The sequence below is a fragment of the Leuciscus leuciscus genome (genome assembly GCF_965113295.1).
Source record: "Leuciscus leuciscus genome assembly, chromosome: 20".
Classification (NCBI taxonomy): Eukaryota; Metazoa; Chordata; class Actinopteri; order Cypriniformes; family Leuciscidae; genus Leuciscus; species Leuciscus leuciscus.
The window spans coordinates 32,895,604-32,921,794 of record NC_138744.1 but is presented as its reverse complement, the minus strand read 5'-3'; the positions used below and the strand labels follow the sequence as shown (position 1 = coordinate 32,921,794).

Below are 26,191 nucleotides of genomic sequence, written 5' to 3'. Positions count from 1 at the left end.
GGTTGTATGGCTTCAGCTGCCGCAGTGCTTCAGCTGGGTCTATTACATATGCGCCCACTACAGCGCTGGCTGAATGCCCGAGTGCCTCGCAGAGCCTGGACCTCCGGCGGCATTCGAATCAGAGTGACTCAGAGCTGCGTTTCAGCACTGAAGCCCTGGTTAGCGGCCGACTGGTACCAGCAAGGGGTAACAATGGGAGCCATCTCACACCGCAAAGTTATCTCGACAGACGCTTCCACCTCAGGTTGGGGCGCTCTTTTCGAGGGCAAGCCGGTCTTTGGCCTGTGGTCAGACCAGGAGAAATGCCTCCACATAAATTGTTTGGAGATGATAGCGGTCGAGAACGCGCTCAAGCGCTTTCTCCCATTCATACGGGATCACCATGTGCTAGTCCGTTCGGACAACATGTCTGTGGTGTCCTATGTGAACCGACAGGGCGGTGTCAGGTCCAGGAACCTGTGCAAACTGACAGAACGCCTTCTCGTGTGGGCTCACCGCTCGTTGCGCTCCCTGAGAGCAGCGCACGTGCCGGGCCACCTGAATGTCGGCCCAGACAGACTGTCCAGGAACATCATTCCCCCGGGAGAATGGTCCCTGCACCCTCAGACAGTCCAGATCCTCTGGCGCCTGTTCGGCAGAGCGGAAGTCGACCTCTTCGCGTCACAAGACAACGCGCACTGCCCGATATTCTTTTCAAAAAGCGAGGACGCGCTGTCCCAAGCCTGGCCCAGCCTCCCGCTTTACGCTTTCCCTCCCATCTCCCTGCTGCCGCAGGTCCTAGCGAGAATCAGGGAAACGCACCACCCAGTGCTTCTTATAGCTCCACGTTGGGAGAACCAAGTCTGGTACCCAGAGCTAGTGAGGCTGTCGCACTCACCCCCATGGCCGATCCCGCTGAGAAAGGATCTCCTCTCTCAAGCCGGAGGATCGATCTGGCATCCCCGTCCGGAGAGATGGTCTCTACATGCATGGGTGATCAACGGATACCCGTTGACCTGCCAGAAGGGGTCTTGAACACGATCGCGCAGTCTAGAGCCCCCTCTACGAGGCGGCTCTATGTCTCTAAATGGTCTGTGTTCACTAAATGGTGCGCTACCAAGAGCTTGGATCCACAAGCATGTGGTGTCCCGCAGGTGCTCTCCTTCCTACAGGAGCTGTTGGATAAGGGCAGGTCCCCTTCCACGCTCAAAGTTTATGTGGCGGCTATCGCAGCGTTCGCTCAGACGACGCTCGGCCGCGCAATAGGAAGGAACGAGCTTATCATTCGTTTCCTCAGAGGAGCCAGACGGATGAATCCCCCGTGGCCCCCCTCGGTTCCTATTTGGGATCTGTCCTTGGTCCTGGAGGCCCTGAAGGCTTTTCCCTTTGAACCGCTTGAATCCGTGGATTCTAAGTATCTTTCGCTCAAAACCGTTTTTCTGATTGCTCTGTCATCAGTAAAACGCGTGGGGGATTTGCACGCGCTATCTGTTAGCCCTGCATGTCTTGAGTTCGGACCGAATGACTCGAAAGTCATCCTCAGACCGAGACACGGTTACATCCCCAAGGCGATTGGAACCCCCTTTAGGGCTCAAATCATCTCCCTTTCGGCTCTGCCAGCATCCGATAACGGAGACAGTGATAACCTCCTATGCCCTGTTAGGGCGCTGAGAGTTTACATCACGCGCTCCGCCGCTTTCAGGCGTTCCGAGCAGCTCTTCGTTTCTTTCGGCGGGCGCACCAAGGGTCTCGCCGCCTCGAAACAGAGCCTGTCCAGGTGGATTGTGGACGCGATTGCAGCAGCTTACGCCTCCAAACACCTGCAGTGTCCTTTGGGTATCAGAGCCCACTCCACAAGAGGCATGGCCTCTTCGTGGGCCTGGTCCAGCGGAATTTCTATTCACGATATTTGTATGGCGGCGGGCTGGGCCTCCCCATCGACATTCGTGAGGTTTTATAACCTAGAAGTTCCTGCCTTGCAGGCTAAACTGTTATCAATATAATTAAGCTGTACGCTCTGCCCAGTCACTTATGCGCAGACTACGCTTGTATACTGGTTATATTTCTGGTATGGCACCAGGGGAAGGAGAGTTCGGTGTTCAGACCGGCTGTGCCGTTCTATCCCTTATTTCCCTCTGCGCGCTGTGTATCGGTGTTGGCCCGCACTGCTGGCCGCTTCTCTTACACTCTACCGCGCGAGGGCTTATTCTCCCCATAAATAGATTGCGCTCTGCTCTGTTTATTCTCCCTTATTCGTGCTAATGTATTATGTGGGCCCGCTCCGCCGGCCTCACTACTTACATGAATATGAATGGACCGGCTGTGCCGCTCTATCTATTCATAAAATGAAGTGTTTTTGTACATGTGTTGGCCCGTTTCATCTACCGGCCACCTGTTCCAGCGTTATGTTTTTTCCCCGGTCTCCCTGGGATTCATATGCTGCATGCTCGGCGCGCACGGCGTTGACAAGGGGTTCCCGATGCGTAAGCTACTTACGCAATACGAGAGAACCTCTCGTAAGAGAACGTACTCGGTTACTATCGTAACCTCGGTTCTCTCTAGAAGAGGGAACGAGTATTGCGTAACCTGCCGTGTCGCGCCACGAGCTTTTGCGCTTCAGACTACGAAAACCAGATTCTCAGCCTGTGAGCCTTGCTTATATACACACTGGCCACACCCATCTTGACGGTTAGAGGGGTGTGGAGGGCGCGAAGCGCCCTCATTGGATGTGAAGTTACGCAGGGCTCACTGATAGGCTTAAGCAGTTGCCGCCAGGCAACCAATGAGCACGCTTGTTCAGCCTGCTATGGTTTGCTAGCTGCCGCACTGCGTTGACAATAAATACAAAATTAAGGATAATTTTGGGCTTCAGATCTCGAAGAAAGAAGACTTTCCCGATGCGTAAGCTACTTACGCAATACTCATTCCCTCTTCTAGAGAGAACCGAGGTTACGATAGTAACCGAGTACGTTTTTACATTGCTTTAACTCATCAAAATAGGTTAAGCAATTTGCAACTGTTTTATGTTAAACAAGTTTCAACTCAATTTTTAAATCAGTTTAATGTAATTTTAAGGTGAAATGACTTAAACATCCAAGTTGATTGTACTTAAAAATTTTAATTTACAACTTTTTTACAGTGCAACTGTTTGTTGATTCATATTTAACAAAGCATATATATTTCATCAGCTCAAACGTTTATTAAAACCACTGTCCCGTGATAAATATCCTGGATATACTCTGTGCTTGTCTGGAAAAGTGCCCCTATTAGCCAGTGATGCGAGATGAATGCAACTTCCCTTTGGCATTAATTGAAGAGGAAAGTGAAAGCTGGTTTCTGAGTTCTCCAGGCAGGAAGGTCAAGGTTACTGAATGGGCTTAATTATCTGTGACTAAATGTATAGAGCAAATTGAACCAGATTAAAAATCAGGTCACATGTATGACAAAATGCAAAGGTTTTACACTTAGAAGAAACATCTACACCCTTGTCTTGTTAATATCAAATGAATTCTGAGATCTGGAAAGACATTTGAGAACTTCATCCTGTGAAGATAAGAGCTCCTTGTGTAAAGTTAAGAGCAGACTTGGCTGTGATGAAGCAATGAAACCTCGCATGAATGATTTCCAATGGATTATTGTGCAGTTTCATCAACTCTTTTCAAATCAATGCTGGCTGTCAGTTTTTTAGCCTGCATTTAAAATATATATATATTTAAAGGATTTGGCTGGAATCATATTATCTTTAAGTTAAATTAAACTGTAATTTTACCCCAGACATAATCATCCACTCATTTAAAAATGCATTATTAGTTTAAATTTAGCACATAAGCAGTGAAGAGGCTCGGATTACAATGGTTGGCATTAAAATGATATTAAGACTATGAATTATTTCGTAGCAATAAAAACGGCCATTTCAAAGGACCAGTTTTCAAAGCAATTATCAGGACATTACAGCAAATCCCTAAAAAATGATGCGTGTTTGGAAACATGGCAGCGCAGCTGTCTAAACTGTGCTGTGGGCACGGTTACAGAGCATGATGGGCTGTGGAAAGCACCACTGGACTCGTGCACTCAAGCAGAAACAAGTGAAATGTTGAAATGTTTCTCTGAACGTAATTTTCTTTCTCGTGCTGACGTACTGAAACAGGAAGTTGGGTAGGGCATATCAAAGTATGCTTGTTTTTAAATAGCCAATAGCCTATCAGGCACTATGCAAAATTAATTTTGTGGTAATCAACCTTATGCCACAAATGCTGTCGATTGAGCTTAACTTGTACCGTAAATATTGGGGGTGTAACAATATATTGTGTTACAATATATCGCAATACAAAAATGCAACAATATATCGTTGATAGTGACAATATGTATTGTCTATAGTTCACTCAAAATTTAAATTACTGTGTGAGAATAAAATTCAAGTTTTCAGAGTTTTAGTGTCAGTACTACATTATACTACTATATAAAGTTGAATATAATGTTGGATAATGCAATGGGGGAATATTTGTGGGTCCTGATAATGCCAAATGTCAAAAGTGGCCTACATTATTTTAAATATATCTAGTCAGTGAGAGAGATCAAGCATATTATTAGTCTCAAATAATTCTGTATTTTCAGCTTCAGAATCATGAATATTGTTATTCTGGTGTCTCTATTGTCCTGTGCTTTGGGTTATCAGCACCAAGTCCAAGCCTATTCATTTATATCCATAATGTAACACCAAATGTAGCATTTTAATCAACAGTACATTGTTAACCTTTAATCATATGAGGGGATCGTTACACCCCTAGTAAATATTCCTTTAGACTACACAGTGGTCATTTATGAAGATATTAATTTGGGGCATTTAGTAACACTTTTTTAATCTTTCTACCTCCCAATGAATGTTGATTTGCGAACACTGTTCCTCTCTGCAGTTTGTCCATGGATGGCATATGCATAACCTATTAATGTGTTTCCCTTGACACATTAAATAATTTATCTGCATTTGTTTTCTGCAATGCAGATACACACTATGGTAGACGGCTCACATTTACTTTGACAACTCACATAGCAAAGTATAAATTATCAGAGCTCTTTTATAGCTGACACATCCTTCTAATAGAGCTAATTTTACTCACCGCTACAGTGGTACATATGAGCTACCTTAAGCTCCTGTTTCATTGCATTGTGTCTGTGCTGTGTCTATATCAGTGTATATTCTTCAAGAAACAAAAGGTTCTTTATTGGCATCTATGGTTCCATGGAGAACCTTTATCATTCCATGGAATCTTCTCATTAAAAAAAAGGTATTTATTGTGAAAAAAAAGTTTCTTTAGATTATTTAAATGTTCTTTACACTTAGGGGGAAAAAACCTTTTATTTTAAGAGCTGTTCACTGAAAGGTTCTTTGGCTAAACCAAAATGGTTCTTCCAAGGCATCATCGCAAAAACCCAGTTTTAGAACCTTTATTTTTAAAAGTATATGGCATGTGAAAAAAAGGCTGTGTGCGATCCCGCTCATTTCTAACCCAATACTGAAGTCAACAGCTGAGCAGTGTTGACAGAGCTTTGTGTTGCAGGCTGCCAGTCCACTTCTGCCATTTCAGAGCTGAGCCATTAGGGAATGCCATTATTGCTATTGATTTGCTTGTTTGCATTCGTTCATGAAGTTGTTGTACAGAGTGGAGAGAAAGACTCCAGGTTTGATTATAAGGCAGACCTCGGGACGACCACTTTTTGACGAATTAGTGTTTTTGAACATTTAACCATTCTTCTATCTTATTTTAAGCTTCTAGCTCATCCAAGCCCATTTAAAGTCAAAATAATATAGTAGTTACATTTACATTTATTCATTTAGCAGAAGCTTATGGAAGCCTATTTCCGCCACTTAAAAAACGAAGAAAAAATCATACCTTATTAAATCATAATTATGACACAAAAAGTCCAAATTATGAGATAGTAAATTGATATTGTGAAATACTAAGCCATTATTATGACTCAAAAAGTAAGAATTATGACAAATAAAATATAAATTATGATATAAAGTCATAGTTATGGCACAAAAGGGTCAACAATAAAAATTGTTATATGACCATCTCCTAATTTCAACTTTTATCTCATAATTGTGACTTAGTGTATCATCATTTCAACTTTTTATCGAAGAATTATGACTTTTCAGGCCATAATTATGATTTAAAACATATTTGTGTGTGTGTGTGTGTGTGTGTGTGTGTGTGTGTGTGTGTGTGTGTGTGTGTGTGTGTGTGTGTGTGTGTGTGTGTGTGTGTGTGTGTGTGTGTGTGTGTGTAAGAAAAGGGCTTCCATAGTTATTGAAGAAATCAGTTGAGTGAATGATTCAGTTACTTACTCATAAAGAGAGTCACTTGTCTTGTTATGAATGATTCAAACTTTTTGAACAAATGAGTTCAAATTTCATTAGTTTGCATTAGTTAATTTATTAACTAACATGAACTAACAATGAGCAATACATTTGTTACAGTATTTATTAATCTTTGTTAATGTTAGTTAATACAAATAAAGCTGTTCATTGTTTAGTTAATGCACTGGCAACTAACATGAACAATGTTAACAAGATTTTAATAAAGTATCCGTAAATGTTGAAATGTTTCTATGAACCCAATTTTCTTTCTCGTGCTGACGTACTGAAACAGGAAGTTGGGTAGGGCATATTAAAGTGCATGTGCTTGTTTTTAAATAGCCAATAGCCTATCAGGCACTATGCAAAATACATTTTGTGGCAATCAACCTTATGCCACAAATGCTGTCGATTGAGCTTAACTTGTACCGTAAATATTAGGGGTGTAACAATATATCGTGTCACAATATATCACAATGCAAAAATGCAACAATATGTATCGTTGATAGTGACAATATGTATTGTCTATAGTTCACCCAAAATGAAAATTACTTTGTGAGAAAAAAAGTTTACAAAGTTTTAGTGTCAGTACTACATTAAACTACTATATATAATGTTAAATATAATGTATAATAATGCAATGTGGGGAAATGTGTGGGTCCTGATAATGCCAAATGTCTGATGTTACCAGTAAAAAAAGTGGCCTACATTATTTTAAATATATCTAGTCAGTGACCGAATACAAGCAAATTCGTCTAAAATAATTCTGTATTTTCAGCCTCAGAATCATTATTAAATCATGCTAACTAATGTAGTTAACTAATGATAACTAATGAACCTTATTGTAAAGTGTTACCTAAAGATCTTTAGTAAATCTAAGCGATGTGCCTTTTTGCTTTATTGGGCCACATTCATATGAACACAGTGTCACAGAACAAAATTGTGTTGTTGCTGTGCAGAACTGTGAATAAGGCTGAGTGAATGCTTTGGGGAATCTGGCAGCAAAGCCTGGAGTTGGCGAGTTTGCTCCCGAGGCGACCTCTGGCATATGGTGTATGTACCCCTCGCTGTGGAAGCACTTGCTGCCTACTGTTCTCACAGAGCCTGTCAACCAGCGGGGTTTGGCCATACTGAAGTCCAGACGGAGACCAGGGAATGGTGCAAAGCCCAGGCCAAAGGGTCAGTCTGCCTAAGGACTGTTGGAGAATAATCAGAACACGAAACCGTTGAGCTCTCACCTGTGCTGTCATCGTAAACCACAGTGACCGTTTTCCACTTGAAGAAGTGAACCAAGTCTAAGATGGCTCTGCTGAGGGAGGAGAAGTCTGGGTAAAGGCTGACGTAGAAGGAGTCACGGTTGTCTGACACTTGGTGCTTCCACTTGGTCTGGATGTGCGGCACCCCGAGGGCGTTACAGATGGACTGCACCGCGTTGGCCGAGGAACTGTGGGACGGGCCGAAGATGGCCGCCACACCCAGAGAGAGCTGGTCACAAGCTGGAGTAATACAATACAAAAGAGAGAAAAATACAGTTTCATTAACTTGTTACTTTCTGGGCTCTGGGTTTCCAGAGCAGTCTGCACACTGAATAGTGTTTTAAAATAGGTTACACTTTATTTTAAGGTGTCATTGTTACAGTGTAATTATATATTTAAGTACTGAGTAATATTAATGAACAACATGTACTTACTATAGGGTTAGGGTAGGATTAGGGTTTGGTTGAGGGTAAGTTGCATGTGATTATGCATAATTTACTGTGGTAAGTACATGAAACATATGTAACAAGGACACTGTCAAATAAAGTGTTACCTAAAAATATAATATAATGGATTGGCTGGAGAGAGAGAGCACACAACGAATTAGGTTATTTCCTTTGTTTAACTTTTTTGTATTTGATATTTTACAAGCTTGTAAAAATAATAGCTTAAAAATAAAGTTTTATTAACTTGTTACTTTCTGGGCTCTAGGTATCAAGAGAAAAAACACAATATATTAAAGCGTCTTCGAAGTTCCCATGGTTTCTACAAAATAAAAACGGAAATCGAGGGTAACGCGGGTATGATGTCACTGATAGGTGATGCACGGTCCGTGTCCTGGTTAAAACTGCTTATTTCTCTGGATTTAAACATTCTTAGAAACATTTGGGATAATGTAAGTACACAAGTCAACTAAATATATAACATGTTCTAGTGGTTTTTGGATATTTTAATCCTAAAATCTTACATAGTGTGCCTTTAACTTTTTTGTATTTGACATTTTGTTATAATACAATGTCCAATCCGCATTGTGTACTTTCATTGTCCAAAATAATATTTATTCCAAACTCTGAACTCATTTGCTTTTATTACCCATAATTATTTTGGCAATGCCACTGTGTTTTAATTGCATCTTTGTAATCTTTAAATAAACTGGCATGAAAAAAAAAAAAGTTACAGCGGCAGCGGCTAATGGAGTGTGTAATCATTATAAGAGAATTCAGATGTTTCCCCAGCGTGTAAATGACATATGATTGCAGCCTGCAAACCTGTCTCAGGGGTATCAGTAGTTCACTGAATCACCCCTTCTGACTCATTACCTAAAACCAATCAATTCTCTCTGCATCTGCACCAGACGGCTACTGATGTCCCCCGTGGTTAAATGAATTCAATCTAAAGCCTCATATATATATATATATATATATATATATATATATATATATATATATATATATTTAATTATTTATATATATATATATATATATATATATATATCTCAGAGCACATTTGTCTGATGGTGTGAGGTCTCGCTTTACCTTTCCTGGAGGCCTCGAAGCTGTCGTGGATGTTTATCCTCTGGATGTCGTATGTAAGTGTGGTGTTTGGCAGTAAAGTTCTGTTCCTGTTGATTGTATTTAAAGCAAACTTAAAGGCAAGTTCTTCAGCACCTGATGGGCCACTTTCGATGGATTCAAATATCCCTCCTAAAAAGAGAATAAAGAGAAAAACTGTTTTATTAACCTGTTACCATATGGGCTCTAGTTCTCTCATTGAATTTTATAATATAATATAACATAACATAACATAACATAACATAACATAACATAACATAACAACATAACATAACATAATATAATACTCATTGAATAATATAATATAATATAATATAATACACTCAGTGAATAATATAATAAATATTATATTATATTATATTATATAGAAGATACAATATAGAAGATTAGTGACACAATATTCAAACATAATATAAGTGTAAATTTAATTTGCAAAGTTGGTTTACTGTCAATTTCTGTCATATAACAACAACAAAATCTCTTGTCGACACCTGTAGATAATCTAGTGAAAAAGAAGTACACTATAGCATACTTTTAAAAAGAGTGCTTATCTCAGAAATAATTTACTTTAAAAGAATATGCTTAAGTGTGAACTGAATGTCATGTTTTCAGATACTTAATTGTATATTAAGTGCAATTAAATGAAAATGCATTAGTTTACATTTATATTAAATGCATTTATCTGAACTTTAGAGTTTTTTGTGAGCCTTTATATGTAATTTCATAATTATGTGATACGGTTAAAGTGTACTGCCGAATACACTGAAAGCATTTATGTTAAACTAAAATATAATTGAATGTAATTTCTGTCATGTATTTATAAATATATTTGAGATTGAACATTTGTATTGAGGAAGTTGCAATTTTGTACATTTTAGATATATTAACTTTAAATGCAATAACACAGTTAAAATTATAATCAACTACTGTACAAATGACTAAACACATAAAAATATACTTCCTTAAAGCACAACAACAACTTTAAAACAATGATTTAACATGTACTTTTGAGTAAGAGTGTTACTATTTAAGTATGTTAAAACATAGTCATAAAAATGTACTTTCTTTAAGTGCATTTAAGTAGCCTTTTATTTCATTAATTAATGGGTCCCACTTTATATTAAGTGGCTTTAAGTACTATGTACTTACATTGAAATTAATAATTTGATATAATGGACTTATTGTGTTCATACATGTTTTAACATTGTACAATATTTTGAAAATACCTGCATGTAATTACAGCTGTAATTAATTTATGTAATTACATTTGTAATTACACTGTTGACCCTTTCCTTACACCTTAACCCACCCTTAAACCTACCCATACCACCACACCTATCCCTAACCTTACCCGTGTCACACCTCAATAGCAGCAAAAGTGTTTTACAATACAACATGAAGACAATAAGTACACTGTACTTATTTTTCGATTTAAGTACATAGTACTTAAAGCCACTTAAAATAAAGTGGGACCAATTGTTATCTGCAAGTACACTTATGTTCACAAAGGAAGGTGGGAAATAAAAAAATTTAAAAAATAAAAATTAACAAATAGTGTAGTGCAAACTTAGGTGTAGAAATACCAGCATAAATACAAGAACAGCAAAATATGGAATCAAAGTATTTAGGTTTAGTGCGGTGAAAGTCAAAGAACAGTGTGATAGCAGAAGTTGGAAGGGGAAAAGAAAATTACCGCTTGCTTTGACTCAACCCATTCGAGTGTATAATAGATATATATTCCCAAGCTCCTTACAGAAGGAATGTTTTTAGAGCGCTTTCCCTTTGTGAGTGTGCTTGACAGGCTGTATATAAATGGATGCCTTTAGTGTTGGGGACTGATGTGTTCTGATTGGCTGGCGTATCAATCAATCAAGCCCTGGGGAGCAGTGAAGCACAGCATGGAGAGATTGAAGTGTTTTGCTTGGGTCAGTCAGCAGTTTGCCCCTGTTGACTCACCATATGTCAGACTAGAGCTCGATTCAGTGTTTTACTTACACTCACTGGAGGCTCCATCATTTAAATGATCCCTCAAGACAGTGCAAATAAAACCATTTCACCGCCACACACAACTCTCTACTGTTGGATATTAAAAGGTGTAGGACCAGATCAAGTATTATTGATAGTTGTTGTTTCAACACCTACAGCAAATTGTGACAATACTTGTTTTCTTAGATTGAAAGAAAAAAAATAAGCTTTAAGAAGTTAAGAGCAATACATTTATCAACTTACAGGTTATAAAGTTTACTGTAGCTATGGCCGTTACAGTATTTTTTCTGGCATTTGGCCAAAATCTCATATTATTAAAGACGAAGAGCTAAAGACAGGCTGTGTCTCTAAGTGCTAAAGAACTGGCTATGACTTGAAAACAAATGCGACACTCTTCTCCGCTCCTCAAACACATTAAACATAAGCCTTTATATCTAGTGTTTCTTAAGGAAAGAAATGCGCTTTACCTTTTCAAAAGATCAGTTCTTCATTCACCTTTGCATTGCAAACAAGCAGAGATGCTACAAACTGTGTGCGAAACTTCATTCACCATAGAGGTGGGTGGAGTTATGAGGTTTGACTGACAGCTTGAGGAGCCAATAGAGTTGTGCGGTTCAGTCACAAGCTTTTTTGAATACTTTTCATTGGCAAAATATTTGCAAAACACACAGACAAGTGTAAAGGGCGACCAATAGTAATGATTTAGGAAAAAAATTGTGAATAATGGAGATACGAGATTTCCACCAACAGCGTTTGAGAAACTTTGCAAGTAGCCTACATGTCAACTTATCCGACTAACCTTAACCATAACCTAACAGTCTACTTATACTTGACATGTAGTTGTAGAGTTACTAAGGCCAATAGTTAGTGAAATATCTAAAGTGGGCTAACAAAATAAAGTGTAACCAAAAAAAAAAAATATGTAAACTGGATATTAAAAAGTAAAAATAGTAGCAGCTAAATGAATAGAGAGTGGTTGGAACAAATCCCTTACAGCATGTTCTGTACAAAGAAGCGAGAAATTGAGATGCTGGTACAAATCTCTCAGCCTTTTACAAAAGAGAAAGATAAAAAAAAATCAAACAACTTCCCCTTGTGGATTTACTATGATATGAACAAAATATCTCTTTTTGTTGTTACTTTTGAGGAACTGTGTGTTTCAGTTTAAAAAGTGTCTGAGGTTTTAGTCAATGTTTACTACCAGTACTATTCGTGGTTGCATCATTTCATAAGGTGTCCCATTGACTCAAGTGCCTGATATATGACAATGTATGATATAATGCATAACTTGTCCATAATCAATGTGTTTCACAATTCGTTTTTTTTATGCCAAAAGTATTGAAGAAACATTCCATCCATCAATTTACCTGATTTGTATTTTCTCACATGTAGCTGTAAGATGCTGTAAAGTTCTAACTTATAGATTTTAGATCATATACAAATAAAAAAACCTAACTTTGGATTTGGAACAAGTAGTATAAAGCAGCATAAAGTGTATTTTCACTATAAATGCTTAAAATCTCCACTGTGTTTTAGTACTGCACTGCAATATAGAAGCAGATCTACACGAGGAACAGAACGAGTAATATTGATTACTGCATGAAAACAAACGTAAGGTCACTGGAGGTCATCAACTGACATTCTCTATGACAGACAGACAACGGACAGGTAACAACACACTCTCCCCCCAGGAAAAACATTCACACATTAAATATCCATCATCCATCTCGTAACTCATAGGGCAAACTCTGACAGTGATAAACTGGGGTTTGTATGATATGATGAAATGTCAGTTTTTCATCAAGGTCTCTGACGAATCTGGATTTTCCCATAGCCATTCAGTCTCTGTCTATATGTGGTTTCAAATGATGTGTACGATTTACAGACTGACCGTTCGCATTCACCATCTCTTTCTCTCTTAATGTGTCAAGACAGACATTTTACTCAAGATTCTGATTGGCTGGAAATATAATAATTTAAAAAATTACTAATAACTTATTTTATTTAAATATTTTAACTGTTTAGTCATATGGAAATATCAATGACTGCTTTAACTAGTCTGTGTTGGCAAGTGGTACAATGCATTGTGTGCACTGAAATCATTTAATGCACACCTAGCCATGGATTATTTATATATTATATGCAATTTAAGATAGTGTGTGACTAGATGTCAGAAAAAAAGTATTTGTGTTTGTCCCAGTCTCCTTCCTTTACAACAATTCCTGTGGATTCTGCTCAGTAATTTTATACCATTTTAGTCTTGTAAATGAATACATGTTTATTATTTGTACTGTATTTTTACTGTATATATCCTAAAGGGACATGGTGATGGGAAAATATATTTCAATGGTTTTGCATTCTCTCGTGCAAGTTTCCCCCAAGAAACTTAATTCGCTCACAATACCTTTGCGTTCCCTCGCAAAAATGTGCATTATTTCATATTTACATAAAGTTTCTCAGAGGAACGCAAAAGCATTGACATTTTTCCTCCCATCTCATATTTTTTTCCATCACCATGTCCCTTTAGGGGCCCCATAGTATGTTGCATTTGATCAGACATATGCAGAACTTTTCAGTTGAGACTGCAGAATATTTGATCATTGCCATATAACTAATGTATAGACTTAAGAACCTAAAATGCCTACAGTTAATACTTCATATTTAAGATACATTTTTAAACATAAAAATGGTTAAAGTCAACATGAAATCCAAATCGACAATTCCTATTGTTTTATGGAATATTGCAGTAATTATTATAAATGAGTTATTGGTGCACCAATATTTTTCCCTTGTAAACTTGAATCGGAACAAGTTCCTCTTGCAGCAACTCTTCTCTTCTCTGATGACGAGGGCGGGGCAACCTGTCACTCACACGAGATCAGCCAATAGCAAACCACGACCATCCAATCAATTCCCCACGGACAAAATCAAGCCCGCCCACATTTGTTCTTGTTCCAGAAGCGTTTCACTCGGATATACGTCTCACTAGGGAAGAAATGACTAGCACAACTTCCATTTCCAACACAGGCTCATTGGAAAAACGTACCAGTGGCAACATTTTTGCAAAACACAAAATACGTACCAATACGTACAAATCACTGCAGTTTCTAACAGAAATGAACACTAGAGGCAGTAAAACAGCAAGCACTTTTAATCGTTTTAACACACAATTATGATTACAGGGGAAGATTATGATTTAAAGGGATACTTCAGGATTTAGCATTAAGCTTTGTATTAGTAGAAAACCTGTAGTATTTTCGAATTACCGTGCTTTCCACCCTCATATCCCCCTGAGACGAGAGATTTATGTATTTTTTGTCTGGAAAAAATCCTCCGATGACGCAAAAATCGTCATTTTGCGTCATCTGAGGACTTTTTGGCCAGAGGCTGAAGACTACAGCCAGTAGGAGGAGCTGTCCCGCATGTTTTCAACCCGCCCATAAGAGGTGGGATCTCACTCACAGAAGAAAGCTGAGTAGTAGGAGAAAGCTGAGTAGTAGGAGAAAGCTGAGTAGTAGGAGAAAGCTGAGTAGTAGGGGTTACCATACTCTTTTTCCCGGACATGTCCGGCCGTCGAGATCGCCCAAAATGTCCGGGATTCGGCTTTTGCTTTCTGCAGTCGCCATTCATTGTTTACGTGCACACCTTTTGTTTCAATCTAACTGAATTCATTCCGATTGGTGAATCTGAATGTAGTGTTTACATGAACGCTAAACAAGTGATCGGTTGATGTGCGTTTTAACATTGCTAAGAAAATTCCCGCTCCTCCGTGAGAGATACGAGACCGGCTCATCAGTAATCACGCCACCGGCCTCGCGCCGTTCTCCCACGCTCCTCAGCCTCGTCCTGCTCGTCACAGTAAACATAATGAATGGCGACTGTAGAACGCAAAAGCCGAATCCCGGACATTTTGGGCGATCTCGAAATCCTGGGAAGACTCACTAGTAGCCTAGCCTTGTTGTTTTCAACTGCGCTCTCTTACCGGTAGGCGTGGCTTGGGAGTGGCCTCCTAGGGCAGCGAAGCAAGTGCATTCTGGGAGTTGTTGTCTTTCATCCACATAAGCCAAAAATACATTTTCTGGCTTTTCTCAGTCTAGAAAGCTCCAAATTCAAAAATAATTTCACATTTCTTCTACATAAATGACCTATTTTAAATACACATTCATCTTTCCAGAGGTGAAGTATCCCTTTAATAAAGACTTGTTTTCACACGGCTCCTTGCACAATTATGCTCAAAACACTTTTACCATAGTGCATGATTTGTAAACGAATACATTAATATATAGAACTTTTCATCATTTAATCAGCTCGATACTTTCAGTTTTACTGACATATTAAGCTTGCGCGATAGCTCAGCTGATACAGAATTGCGCTCGGGTACGAATCCTGTGAAAGACGAGTCACGATAAAAGAGCTCAAAGACAAGAGTTGAAAAACAAGCTAAAATGGAGTGCGTTTTTATGTCACATTTGCTTTTGTTAACACTATCGGGTAGGTTTAGGGTTTAGTGTAGGTGTACATTATTTTTAAATGAAGCATTGAGCTTTTAGCGACACTCACTGGACATTTCAATTCAGAACAGCGGTGATGCGTACAAACTCCAACATAATAAAACATTACCATATTCACGTTCATCTGTTCCGGAAAAAACTAAACATGCTTTTAGCTCCATTTACTGGACATTTCACTTTGAGACTGTCGTGAAACGTGCACGATGCAACACATTTTGCGTTTTGCAAAAATGAGACTGGGCTGTCCATTTCATGCTGACTTTACACATTCTCATGATTTCAGTTTTCCGTCAGATGAAACCAGCCTGGCAGAAGAGCTGCATGTTTACAGCTGGCATCCGCGCAGGGACTGGCAATGGCTCAGCTCTCAGCTGGCCTGTGTCGTGAACAATACCCTGTGACCCGATCGCTCGCATCAGACTCACGCATGCCACCGCATTCGATAGCATCCGCTCTCAGAAGCTGTGATATATTTATCACACAGCAGTTACTTAATCAATGCTAGCACAATACATCCATTTCTGCATCCACAGGGAACGCTTGCTTACAGCCGAGCACCAGGACAGCACAGAGGAAATTAGTAAAGTAGAGGACATCTTCGTGCCATTTATCATCTAACATCATCAATCGCTCTGACCACAGTGGGATTTCCTACAAAACTGATCAATATCATACAAGAAAGACTCAGTGAAATGAGTTTTGCTTTGATTTCATTTCACAAGGAATTTAAATGACAAGCTTTATCACATGAAACAGTTTTCAACATGAAAATGGCACATGCTTTTATTTTATTTTTGCTATTTCTTTCTTAATATAACACATTTCAGGGAGTCTTTTAGAATCTAAGGCAATCACTTGTTAGCCATTATCAGAAGTTAACTTTAATGAATATTATCGATGGTTTTATTTGTGTTCTAGTTGCTGTCCAGTGTTCGGGTGGGAAGGAGCCGTGCTGAACTGCTGAATTCGGAGGAGATTTATCTTGGAAGACTTAAGAGGATTTTTAAGGGGAACAGATGAGGGGTGTGAAATCTCATCTACATAAATGTTGATTCATGCTGGTTTTATCATAAGTTCAACCCCACTTTTATAGCTTACTGAAATGTGCTGCGAATTGATAGCAGAATGTCTGCTGGTCTCCATAGCTGTGAGAAGGCAATGCTGCTTGAAGAAGCCCCTGAAAACACTCTGTTGAATGGGTCGTGTGCAGTTTTATAGATGTTGATGTGTTTGTTTCCACACAAGGTGTCTTAAGTTTTCAGCTGCTCCTGATATACCATGCTGGTTGACAGACATATTTTGCATAGCTATGCACTGGATCAGTATCAAACCAGCAATAATCACCTAAACCAGTATGGAAATTCATTCATTTAGATGTAAAATTCATAAATGTTCAGGAACTCCACTTGAACTAGAGATAATTATGAAAGGTGTTAATTCTTCCAACTCACTCCAGAGAAAATGTATATTGCTCAGAGGCTCTCAGAAATAATCAAGTATCAATATTGTCACAGACGTTTCTCCTAAAATTCATTGTGTGAAATAAAAATAGAAACAAATGAGACAATTGTTACAGTAAGAGATAGAAAAATCAAATGAATGTGGATAGCTCTGATAGTTTAAAGAGTTTGTGTTTGTTGAGTGTGATTTTGATTGCAGATTTAATCTTGGCAGATCAGAGCTGTGAGATTATCTCCTGAATTACATATTAATATAATTATATCCTGAAACTCTATAAAAGGCATGTGTGAGATTACCAGGGTCTGTTTTCTCAGGTACAACATCCGAGAAGCAGGAGACTTCAAGTTCTGGTGCCAGATTCATTAACATTATTAAGAGTAAAATAGCCTACTTCCTAACTGCTATTTTCTTAAGAACATTTTTTTTGTGTTTTTTTTTACTCATAAAAAATAAAATAAAATTCTAAAGATTGTTCTTAAGACAAAACTTAAGAGGAATGCAAATTATTGAAAAGAATCTTAAAAATGATCATAAATAACCTAACATTAAAAGGATAATAAATCCCCAAAGGTAATATATTTAATACATTTATGAAGCTGTTTCAAATTAATTATTGCAATTAAGCTTTACAACAGAACTCTAGAAACACATAACTACTAGAGATGCACAAGTTGCATCGTGAAAACAATGATCGTCTTAATTGCGCTACTTTCTTCTGAACTTGAAATTCAGTAACAACTCTACAAAAATGTGTGAAATTGGGACCTCATTTTTTATTTAAAAGTTTTTATGGCTCAATTTTCAGCAGTATGTAGGTGAGCATGTGTGATCACACACTAAACACTAAAACACACAGATACAGGACGCTTTCACACTAGAGAGAGCGCAAAGAAATGCAACAGACTGAATATTGAGACCAGCTCTAATTGCTATATTAAAACTAAAACGACACATTAAAAATGAGACAATCAGTGCTAAACCTCAGTCAAACCAGTTGCAGCAAAAATAGCATGCATGCTTATTATGATAATTACGAGAATGTGCAGACAGAGCAAAAAAAAAAAAAAAAAAAAAAACGGGCTATGAGGGATGACGAAAATTATGCTGCAACAATTGCAATATTAAAAACAAGGTCCCGACACGTTGAATCATGGCCAATCATTGTTTTCATGATCGATCATGGTTATGTGTGTGTTATGCTGTTATGTTATTTGGTTTTCAGCAAGACCTGCCATATAATCAGATAACAATAAACCCATCATTTTAAGGTGTTCTTAAGAAAATATTTGAGAACCATAAATAATGACAGAATTTCCCATTTTAAGTGAACTATTCCTTAAAGCAAAATCTCAATTTAATCTCTTTGTGGGATTTCTTTAAAAGAAGTCAGGTCTCCATCATGCATTGATTGTCTCTAGGACTTGTCTTTGACTGTTATGTCTTTGCATGAAGTGATGGCGGAGTGTAAATCTATCATTTTCAGTTCTTTGAGAGCAGAACACGCACAGCAAGTCCCTGCGTGTGGCAACAACGCAGAGATCTGAAGGTGAAACATCCATCTCAACTTTCAAGAGTAGACTTACACAGAGAAATTAATTACAAAGGCAGTTTTGGTTTGATGCAGCAGGGGAGGAGAGGTTATTTATGTGGAAAATAAGGTGCTCATGCTAGTATTTTCTCTCCCCAGTGGTGACAGTTTGATGGCTATCAGTGTCAGATTATCAGCCTAGCATATCGAGATGCGTAGTGCGGCGTAACCGGCTTGTAGGACACCTTCCATCTTTATCAAGCCTGGAGCTGTGATGCAGAAGACAGGGATCCTGGACGCTGGGTTGAGAGAGAACAGCATGTTTCTACAGGGCTCAGTCTCTGCCGCTGGGTTCAAAGAGCTGCGCTCGAGGAAAGCAAAATCATCCAGGAACCCATTTCAGAAAGAAATTCAAATGTCCTTTTCGAAATAGCCTGCTCTTCTGACCAGTTTTAAAGCTGCTGTGTTTAATGTGTTTCTGCCCCAGTTTAATGAGCACAGTCAGCTAAATTATCCATAGGTTTACTTCCTGAAGAGTGTAAACGCTGAGAGTCTGCAGCACTTTTAAAGCATTGTCAACTTCTCAACCAAGGCCATAAAACCAGAAGAACACATCAAGACAAGGCTTAATAAAATAACCGAGTGCTTGTTGCAACGTTTCTGTAAAATGATATTTTAAGCACTTTCAAAGCGAAATGTCCAGTGAGTGGTGCTAAAAGTTTGTTCAATGTGGCAACAATCTATAATATTATGGTTGATTATAATGTAACAATATGGTTGTACATATCGTGGTACTTTAGAAATTAAATGTCCAGTGAGTGGCACTTACAGGTTAATGCTCGATCACATTTCAGAATAACACCACCAACACTAAACCTAAGTGACAGTGGTAACAAAAGTAACAGTGAGATAAAATGCATTTGCTGAAGCAATCGTGATATTTTAGCTGTTTCTACACGTCTTTGAGATCTTTTATTGTGGCTTTTGTTTCAAGGGATTCATGCATTTTGCATCACAAAAATGCAGATATGGAGGCACATTTTTCCAATGTGTCAATCATTGAATAAAATCTGTATGTTCCACGTCCCAATATGACAGTAGTTTTGATAGTAGTCAAAGATAGTAGTTTTGTTTATGCTGACACCTACTGGTGTGGATGTAGCATCTCACCAAAAAAGTATTCCGTTAGGATGCCATTGTATAAATTAATCATGTTTGTTTGACATCAGTGTAATGGCTACACATTATTTTGATGGTCCCCTTTAAACATTCTGTTGATTATAAGTAACGTTGCACCTGTCTACTAACACTCAGTAGAATATTAGTAGACTGGTAGGGTTCGGGTTAGAATAATAAGTTGACTTGTAGTTGCAAAGTTACTTATAGTCAGTAGAATATCTGTTGAGGAGCATCAAAATAAAGTGTTAGCAGATATTAATCAAACAATACTCTAATGAGAGTCATTTGAGATGTAGGTGAAACGTTACTTAGGTCAAAAGAATGAGTAAAAGGGACCATCAAAATAAAGTGTTTCCAATTCAATTAGTGCAACTTTAAAAGTATTCCCAGTTAAATTCGACTACTTTCCTTCACTTGCACATTTAAAAAACAACGCTAGCGGTGTTGAAACAAATGTTGGTGTTCAGGAAGCTTAATAGAACAATACATAAAATGTATTGCATGTATTAATAATTTCTCTGCCCCTAGGAAACTCCAGTGTGTTGTGTAATAAAGAACCAAATTAGTTGTATTTGAGAAATGGCCTGTTACCTACTCCAGCTGTCACCAAATCACTCGCCTCACCATCTGCCTTTCCCTGTTTTCCTCATTATGGTAATCGTTGATACATCTTTGCTGAAGACCTACTCTGAATAATGTTACCGTAAAGGGATAGTTCACCCAAAAAATCAAATTCTCATCATTTACTCACACTAATATCACTCCAAATCAAAAACTTTTTTCTGTGGAACACAACAGAATTTTCTATACAATTAAGCATGTTTTTGAGCTAAACTTCTACACTCTAAAAAATCTTATTTGTTCTACCCAAATCCTGGGTTGAGCCTTTTGGGTCAATTTATTTGGTTATTTTTTTCAGTGTTTGGGTAGTTATTGTGTAACCCAGCTCCTGGGTCAGACATAACAACCCAATGGTAGGGTAGTTTTTGTGTTACCCAGTTCCTGGGTCAGACATAACAACCCAGGGGTTGAGTTATTTATCGTAGGCTTTTTGCGACCTCTTCAGGAGAGAGCAGTGCTGCTCCGTAAAATTGGTGCGTGTTTTTGGTAAAATACAGGTTTGTGTAAATGTTATTTTATCTATAAGTCTGAAGTTAAAAGTACCCTGTTGAACATGATACAAGCTCCGGCACGAGATCCAGCGCCGTTACGGTGGACACGGGACAACAGAGACTGGTCGATTACACTTGAATTACTTCTAAATTACTCTTTATTTTTTTACTTCTAATATTTGTTAAACGAGCTTAAATGTATGCAATATGTATTCAAAACTATATAAAATATGCTATACTGTAAAATATGATCAAAATAAAGGAATTATCATGCAAACCAGTGGTTGTGTGGAGTAAGTTTAAAGGATTTAAGTTAATCCGTAAACAATGTATGAAGTAACCAAATTGGGTTGTTTTTAACCAAGTGTTTTTTAGAGTGTACAAAGCAAACAAAACACATGCACCTGAAGTCAGGTAGACCTATTGTGAGGGATCAAAGGAAAAATACTCAACACCATCCCAACAAACTCTTTGCACACATTTTTACTATTCACTTTGCTTCCAAGCCCAAAAAAAACAAAAAAAAAACTCACACAGTTATGAATGCACCAGGGAATAGAAGACAGACTCGGAAAGCTGAAAAATGACTTTGAGCACACTGCAACATACTGGCATTAACACAGCTCATTTTGTAACTGCTGAGGTGAGCTTTTGGCTGCCGTGAGCACTTGCATTTTGTGCAGCAGCACTTTGTTAATATGCCTCAGAATAAATCTTATTACAGTTTCTCTTTACTTTCCATTTCTTTCGTCTTTAGCAGATCGATTTGCTTAACAATTATAAGAATCCCTCCAGCTTAACTCATCCACCTTGGGGCAACTCACAGAGAGCAGGAGTTGTGCAGGCTTCTCCATTTTTAATGAAGATTCTTTTTGATCTCGGCCACGGCGTATTGATTTTCCACTCGTAGTCAAGTGTTTGATATGATCTTGAATGGATATGCGGATTGGAAGATGTGCCTGGATGCGATTTTCTTTCATTTCTCATACGTTTTGGCCCGTGACCCGTCAGTATTTTACGATAATCCTTGCCCATTTAAGAGATCAGCCTTGGATCTAATGAGTTATGAATATTACCCTCACAAGGCCTATCAGCTTTGCTTGGGGTTTGTGTGGTGAACGCTCACTCTCGATATAAATCAGGGCGTGAGGTTCTGCATTAGCGGTGGTCTGTGGGGGACGCTTGCTGGTTGGAGATCAGTTGTGAATCTTTAATTCTGGGTGAAAAGTCTTTCTGCTCGGATCCCCACAGTATAATCTGCCTCGTAAAATCCTAAACCCTGAAACTCTGTTAAAAGAAGACTCTGTGTGCTGCTTCCAGTTCAGCTTAAAAAGAAAATGTTGTATTTATTCATAATATCTCATCCCACACTGTCCCAAAACCACCTTGACAGGCACATAGTTTCAATCTATTGTAGGCCAAGAGTAATTTAGTTTCAGCTTGGAATAAAAAAAAAGCGTAAAAATGCGAAAGAAGACGGTGTGCAGTGGGATGTGCTTCAATCTTTACGTCCAGAACTATTACGAGAACATTTGTCGTCTTGTTCAGAATTCATTTCCCTGTGAATTGGGGCCAATGTCCTACTTATTCATTTGAGTATGTTCCAGGACAGCCAAGAAAATTGAACCTGCGCACTTTTGTTGTGCAGACAGCTATAACTTTGGTTGCAAATGAGTATTTGGTGACTTATGAACTCTTGCGGAACACGCTCCAGATAATGGAAAAACAAAGGATAGCAAATCAAATGGATAGAAATTCTATTTTCTTGTGGTGAAAACAAATGTCAACTGTGTGCTGAATTACAATGCTAAAAGCTAAGATGGCTCAAATACTGAGTGATAAACTGCGAGGTTCAGCTACCGCAAACATTCGAAGAGAAGGATCATTTCTCTCCAGCTGCTTACGGAGCCGGAAAACATCAGGTGTGTGTGCGTGGCCTATATGTCTGTGTCTTCCTTTTTAATGAAGTTTGATGAACTTGACAAAAACACTCTGTCGCTATGCAGACTCTTGGTAACAAGAAAATTGCCTTACTCTTGCACGGAGAGCTCCTATTCGTCGGTCAGCCTGACAAAGTGAATAGACCGTGGCGATGCTTTGTGACTAATGGACTCCAGCTCAGCCTCAAGGTCACGGCCAGGTGGGTTCCATGGCAACAGAGGAATCTTTATCACACCGTGGACCGGTTGAAGTGAGACACTGCTTCTAGAAGGTTCTTTTTGGAATCTTTGAGATGGAACAAAGTCTGATGGATGTGGTGAAATGAACGAGCTGTCTCAGTAATTAACTTGTTCCCGACGGAGATAGATGAGAGAAAGTGTTAACTCTTTTCCGACTGCGCACATGCCTGGCCAGCCTGCCGTGTGTGTGGACACTGATTAAAGACAGGAAAGCCATGGCAACTACATTCATGTCAATCCCACTTAGTTCATGACAACAAGCGTTAACAGAGCTCCATCCCATAATCCACCTCTTTGAATGTACATTTAATGATACAAGGGTTGTGGAAGCATGTTCTTTGAAGCTTGCTATCTAGAAAGGGTGTTGTTCCTGAGGCGCAACCCAAGATCAAAGTTTATAATCAAGGAGACAACTGGGATGTCTCAAGACTCGCATCTTGCAAGGGTTGAGCTTTAACTCCTACACCACCCAAGTCAATTTCTGAAAATAGCTGAAAAAAACAAAACAAATTCTTGAGCAGCAAATCAGAATATTAGAATAATTTGTTACATTTATATAGCGCTTTTTCTGAGACCTCAAAGCGCTTTACATAGAAGGGGGGAATCTCCTCAACCACCACCAATGTGCAGCATCCATTTGGATGATGCGACGGCAGCCATATTGCGCCAGAACGCCCACCACACACCAGCTTACTGGTGGAGAGGAGACAGAGCGATGAAGCCAATCAGTATATGAGGATGATTAGGAGACCATGATGGACAGAGGCCAAGGGGCAAATTTGGCCAGGATGCCGGGGTTACACCCCTACTCTTTTTCGAAGGACATCCTGGGATTTTTAATGACCACAGAGAGTCAGGACCTTGGTTTAACGTCTCATCCGAAGGACGGTGCTCTTTTTTGGCAGTATAGTGTCCCCATCACTATACTGGGGCATTAGGACCCACACAGACCACAGGGTGAGCGCCCCCTACTGGCCTCACTAACACCTCTTCCAGCAGCAACCTGGTTTTCCCAGGAGGTCTCCCATCCAGGTACTAACCAGGCTCAGCCCTGCTTAGCTTCAGTGGGCAACCAGTCTTGGGCTACAGGGTGATATGGCTGCTGGCCAGAATGATTTCTGAAGGATCATGTGACACTGACGTTACAATTTCCAAACAGCAAAATGGATGGTGGTGAATGAGTGTGTAACACCATGAAATCACCCCGTCTCCACCCACAGAATTGTCTCACAACAATAACCACATTATATTTCACAAAAGATATGCAGTATTTACAAAATCAAGCTAAAGAAAAAGAAGTGGGTGTCAGATTCAGAAGGGGACATTGCCAAAGCAACAAACATAACTTACAAGTATACTTGCAGTATAAACTACTAAACTAGTAGTTTACTGAGAGTACACTTCAGTGTGTACTTTCATAAAAAAAATGTTTTACTACTTCTATTAAAATAGTAAACTACTAGTATACTTATAAGTTCACTTGTAGTACAGATGCATTACAAATGAGAAACCTAGTTGTGTACTTAAAGTTTACTACTGTTACACTTAACGTATACTTTTATATACTAAAAGCAAGCCAATTTAGTCCCAAGCAGTATTGAAATAGTACACTTTCAAGTTTACTACAAGTACACATTGATATTAATATACTTACTACAGAAAGTATACTTAAAAATACACTTGAACATTACTTAAGTATACCAAATAAAATGAACTTGAAGTATACTTCTTTTTCATCAGGGATTTTTATAAAAAATAAAAAATAAATATTTTCAAAATAAATATGGCACCCACCTCCCTTCTAACCCCACATTAAAGAAATAAATGGTTAAACTAGTAGACTTCAAGTAAACCAAAAACAGAACATATTAATCAAAACATACAATAAATAATCATAGAAGTAAACACTCACTTCTCCCTTTTAAGTCTTGGAGTGTAATTAGAGAGAAAAGGACAGAAACTCTACTTCAAAATGTTCGACACAGATGAGGTAAAGATACACAGAGCCACAAACTACTTGCTTTAAAACAACATCAAGTCCAGTGTTGAAGATGAGACCTCAAAGCTGTTGCACACAGTCAAGCCAACACTAACACAGCTCTGATGATGGTCGCAGTAAATACTCTTTTCCCCCTCCCATCATCCAATCACAACAGGACACTGATTATCCTACAGAGAGAGACTGAGGGAGCGTCTCAATCAGCTCGTGAATCAGTATATGGTGTTCATGAATTCAGGCACTGGTAAGGACAGTAAGGACGCCGGCTCACTACACATTGGGACACTGATGACTCGTGACAATGTCCTCATTGTACAAAATCACTACTGGTATTTATGAACAACAGCAGAGCTGATATCTTTCTGACATTACTTGTAAAGTGTTATTTAAAGTACATATGATACATACTTTGTTACATATACGAGCAACATTTCAGCCGTGAATAAATTATAAATGTTAGCTAGATTATGTTCATTACCTATCTAGCAATGTATGTTTATGCTGAAATATAATAAGGCAAGGCAAGTTTATTTATATAGCACATTTCATACACTATGGTAAATCAAAGTGCTTTACACAGAAAGGAATTAAAATAATCACAAAATAAAAGCAAGGAAAATTAAAACAGTTATAAAAGGAATTAAAAGAGTATAAAGATGATACATAGATAAACGTCTCATCTGGCAAAACACTGATGTATCATATTTTCACAACTGCTTGTTTTACTCTGAGATTTCCCCATGTTGATTGTACTGTGTCTGTGGTGTTCTTTCAGCGCACCTACAGTAAGTAATCTATTGGACGTCTCCAATAGATCAGATTTTTCCCTAAAATCGGACAGGAGGAGCTCTAGGAAAGGAATCGATCCAATCCAAAAATGTGTTTGTTTTTTTACAAACATCTATTGTGTGTTATTATGTGTAGGGATTTAAGTTTTGTGCTTCAGAACTTCTGTTAAGGGAACATAGTGAGCATCGATGCTCCCTGGTTTTCACGGTGCATTGTGGGACTTCTTGGGGAGAGTGAATGTTTCAGTGCACTGGTAGGATTCTGCGATTGACACAACTCTTAAAA

At 38.6% G+C, this 26,191-nt stretch overlaps 1 protein-coding gene across 3 annotated transcripts in view; it reads right to left on the bottom strand.

Moving 5' to 3' along the window:
• grik2 (glutamate receptor, ionotropic, kainate 2) overlaps positions 1-26,191 on the bottom strand; it is a 239,825-nt gene that overhangs the window by 168,132 nt on the left and 45,502 nt on the right. For all 3 annotated transcript variants that reach the window (XR_014200724.1, XM_082150286.1, XM_082150285.1), the window contains 2 exons: positions 9,126-9,293; positions 7,573-7,830 (listed from right to left, as the gene is read on the bottom strand). Coding sequence is in view for 2 of the 3 variants with exons in the window: in XM_082150286.1 (XP_082006412.1) it covers positions 7,573-7,830; positions 9,126-9,293 (426 nt within the window). In the remaining variant the exon portion in view is untranslated. The remainder of the gene's footprint in view (positions 1-7,572; positions 7,831-9,125; positions 9,294-26,191) is intronic.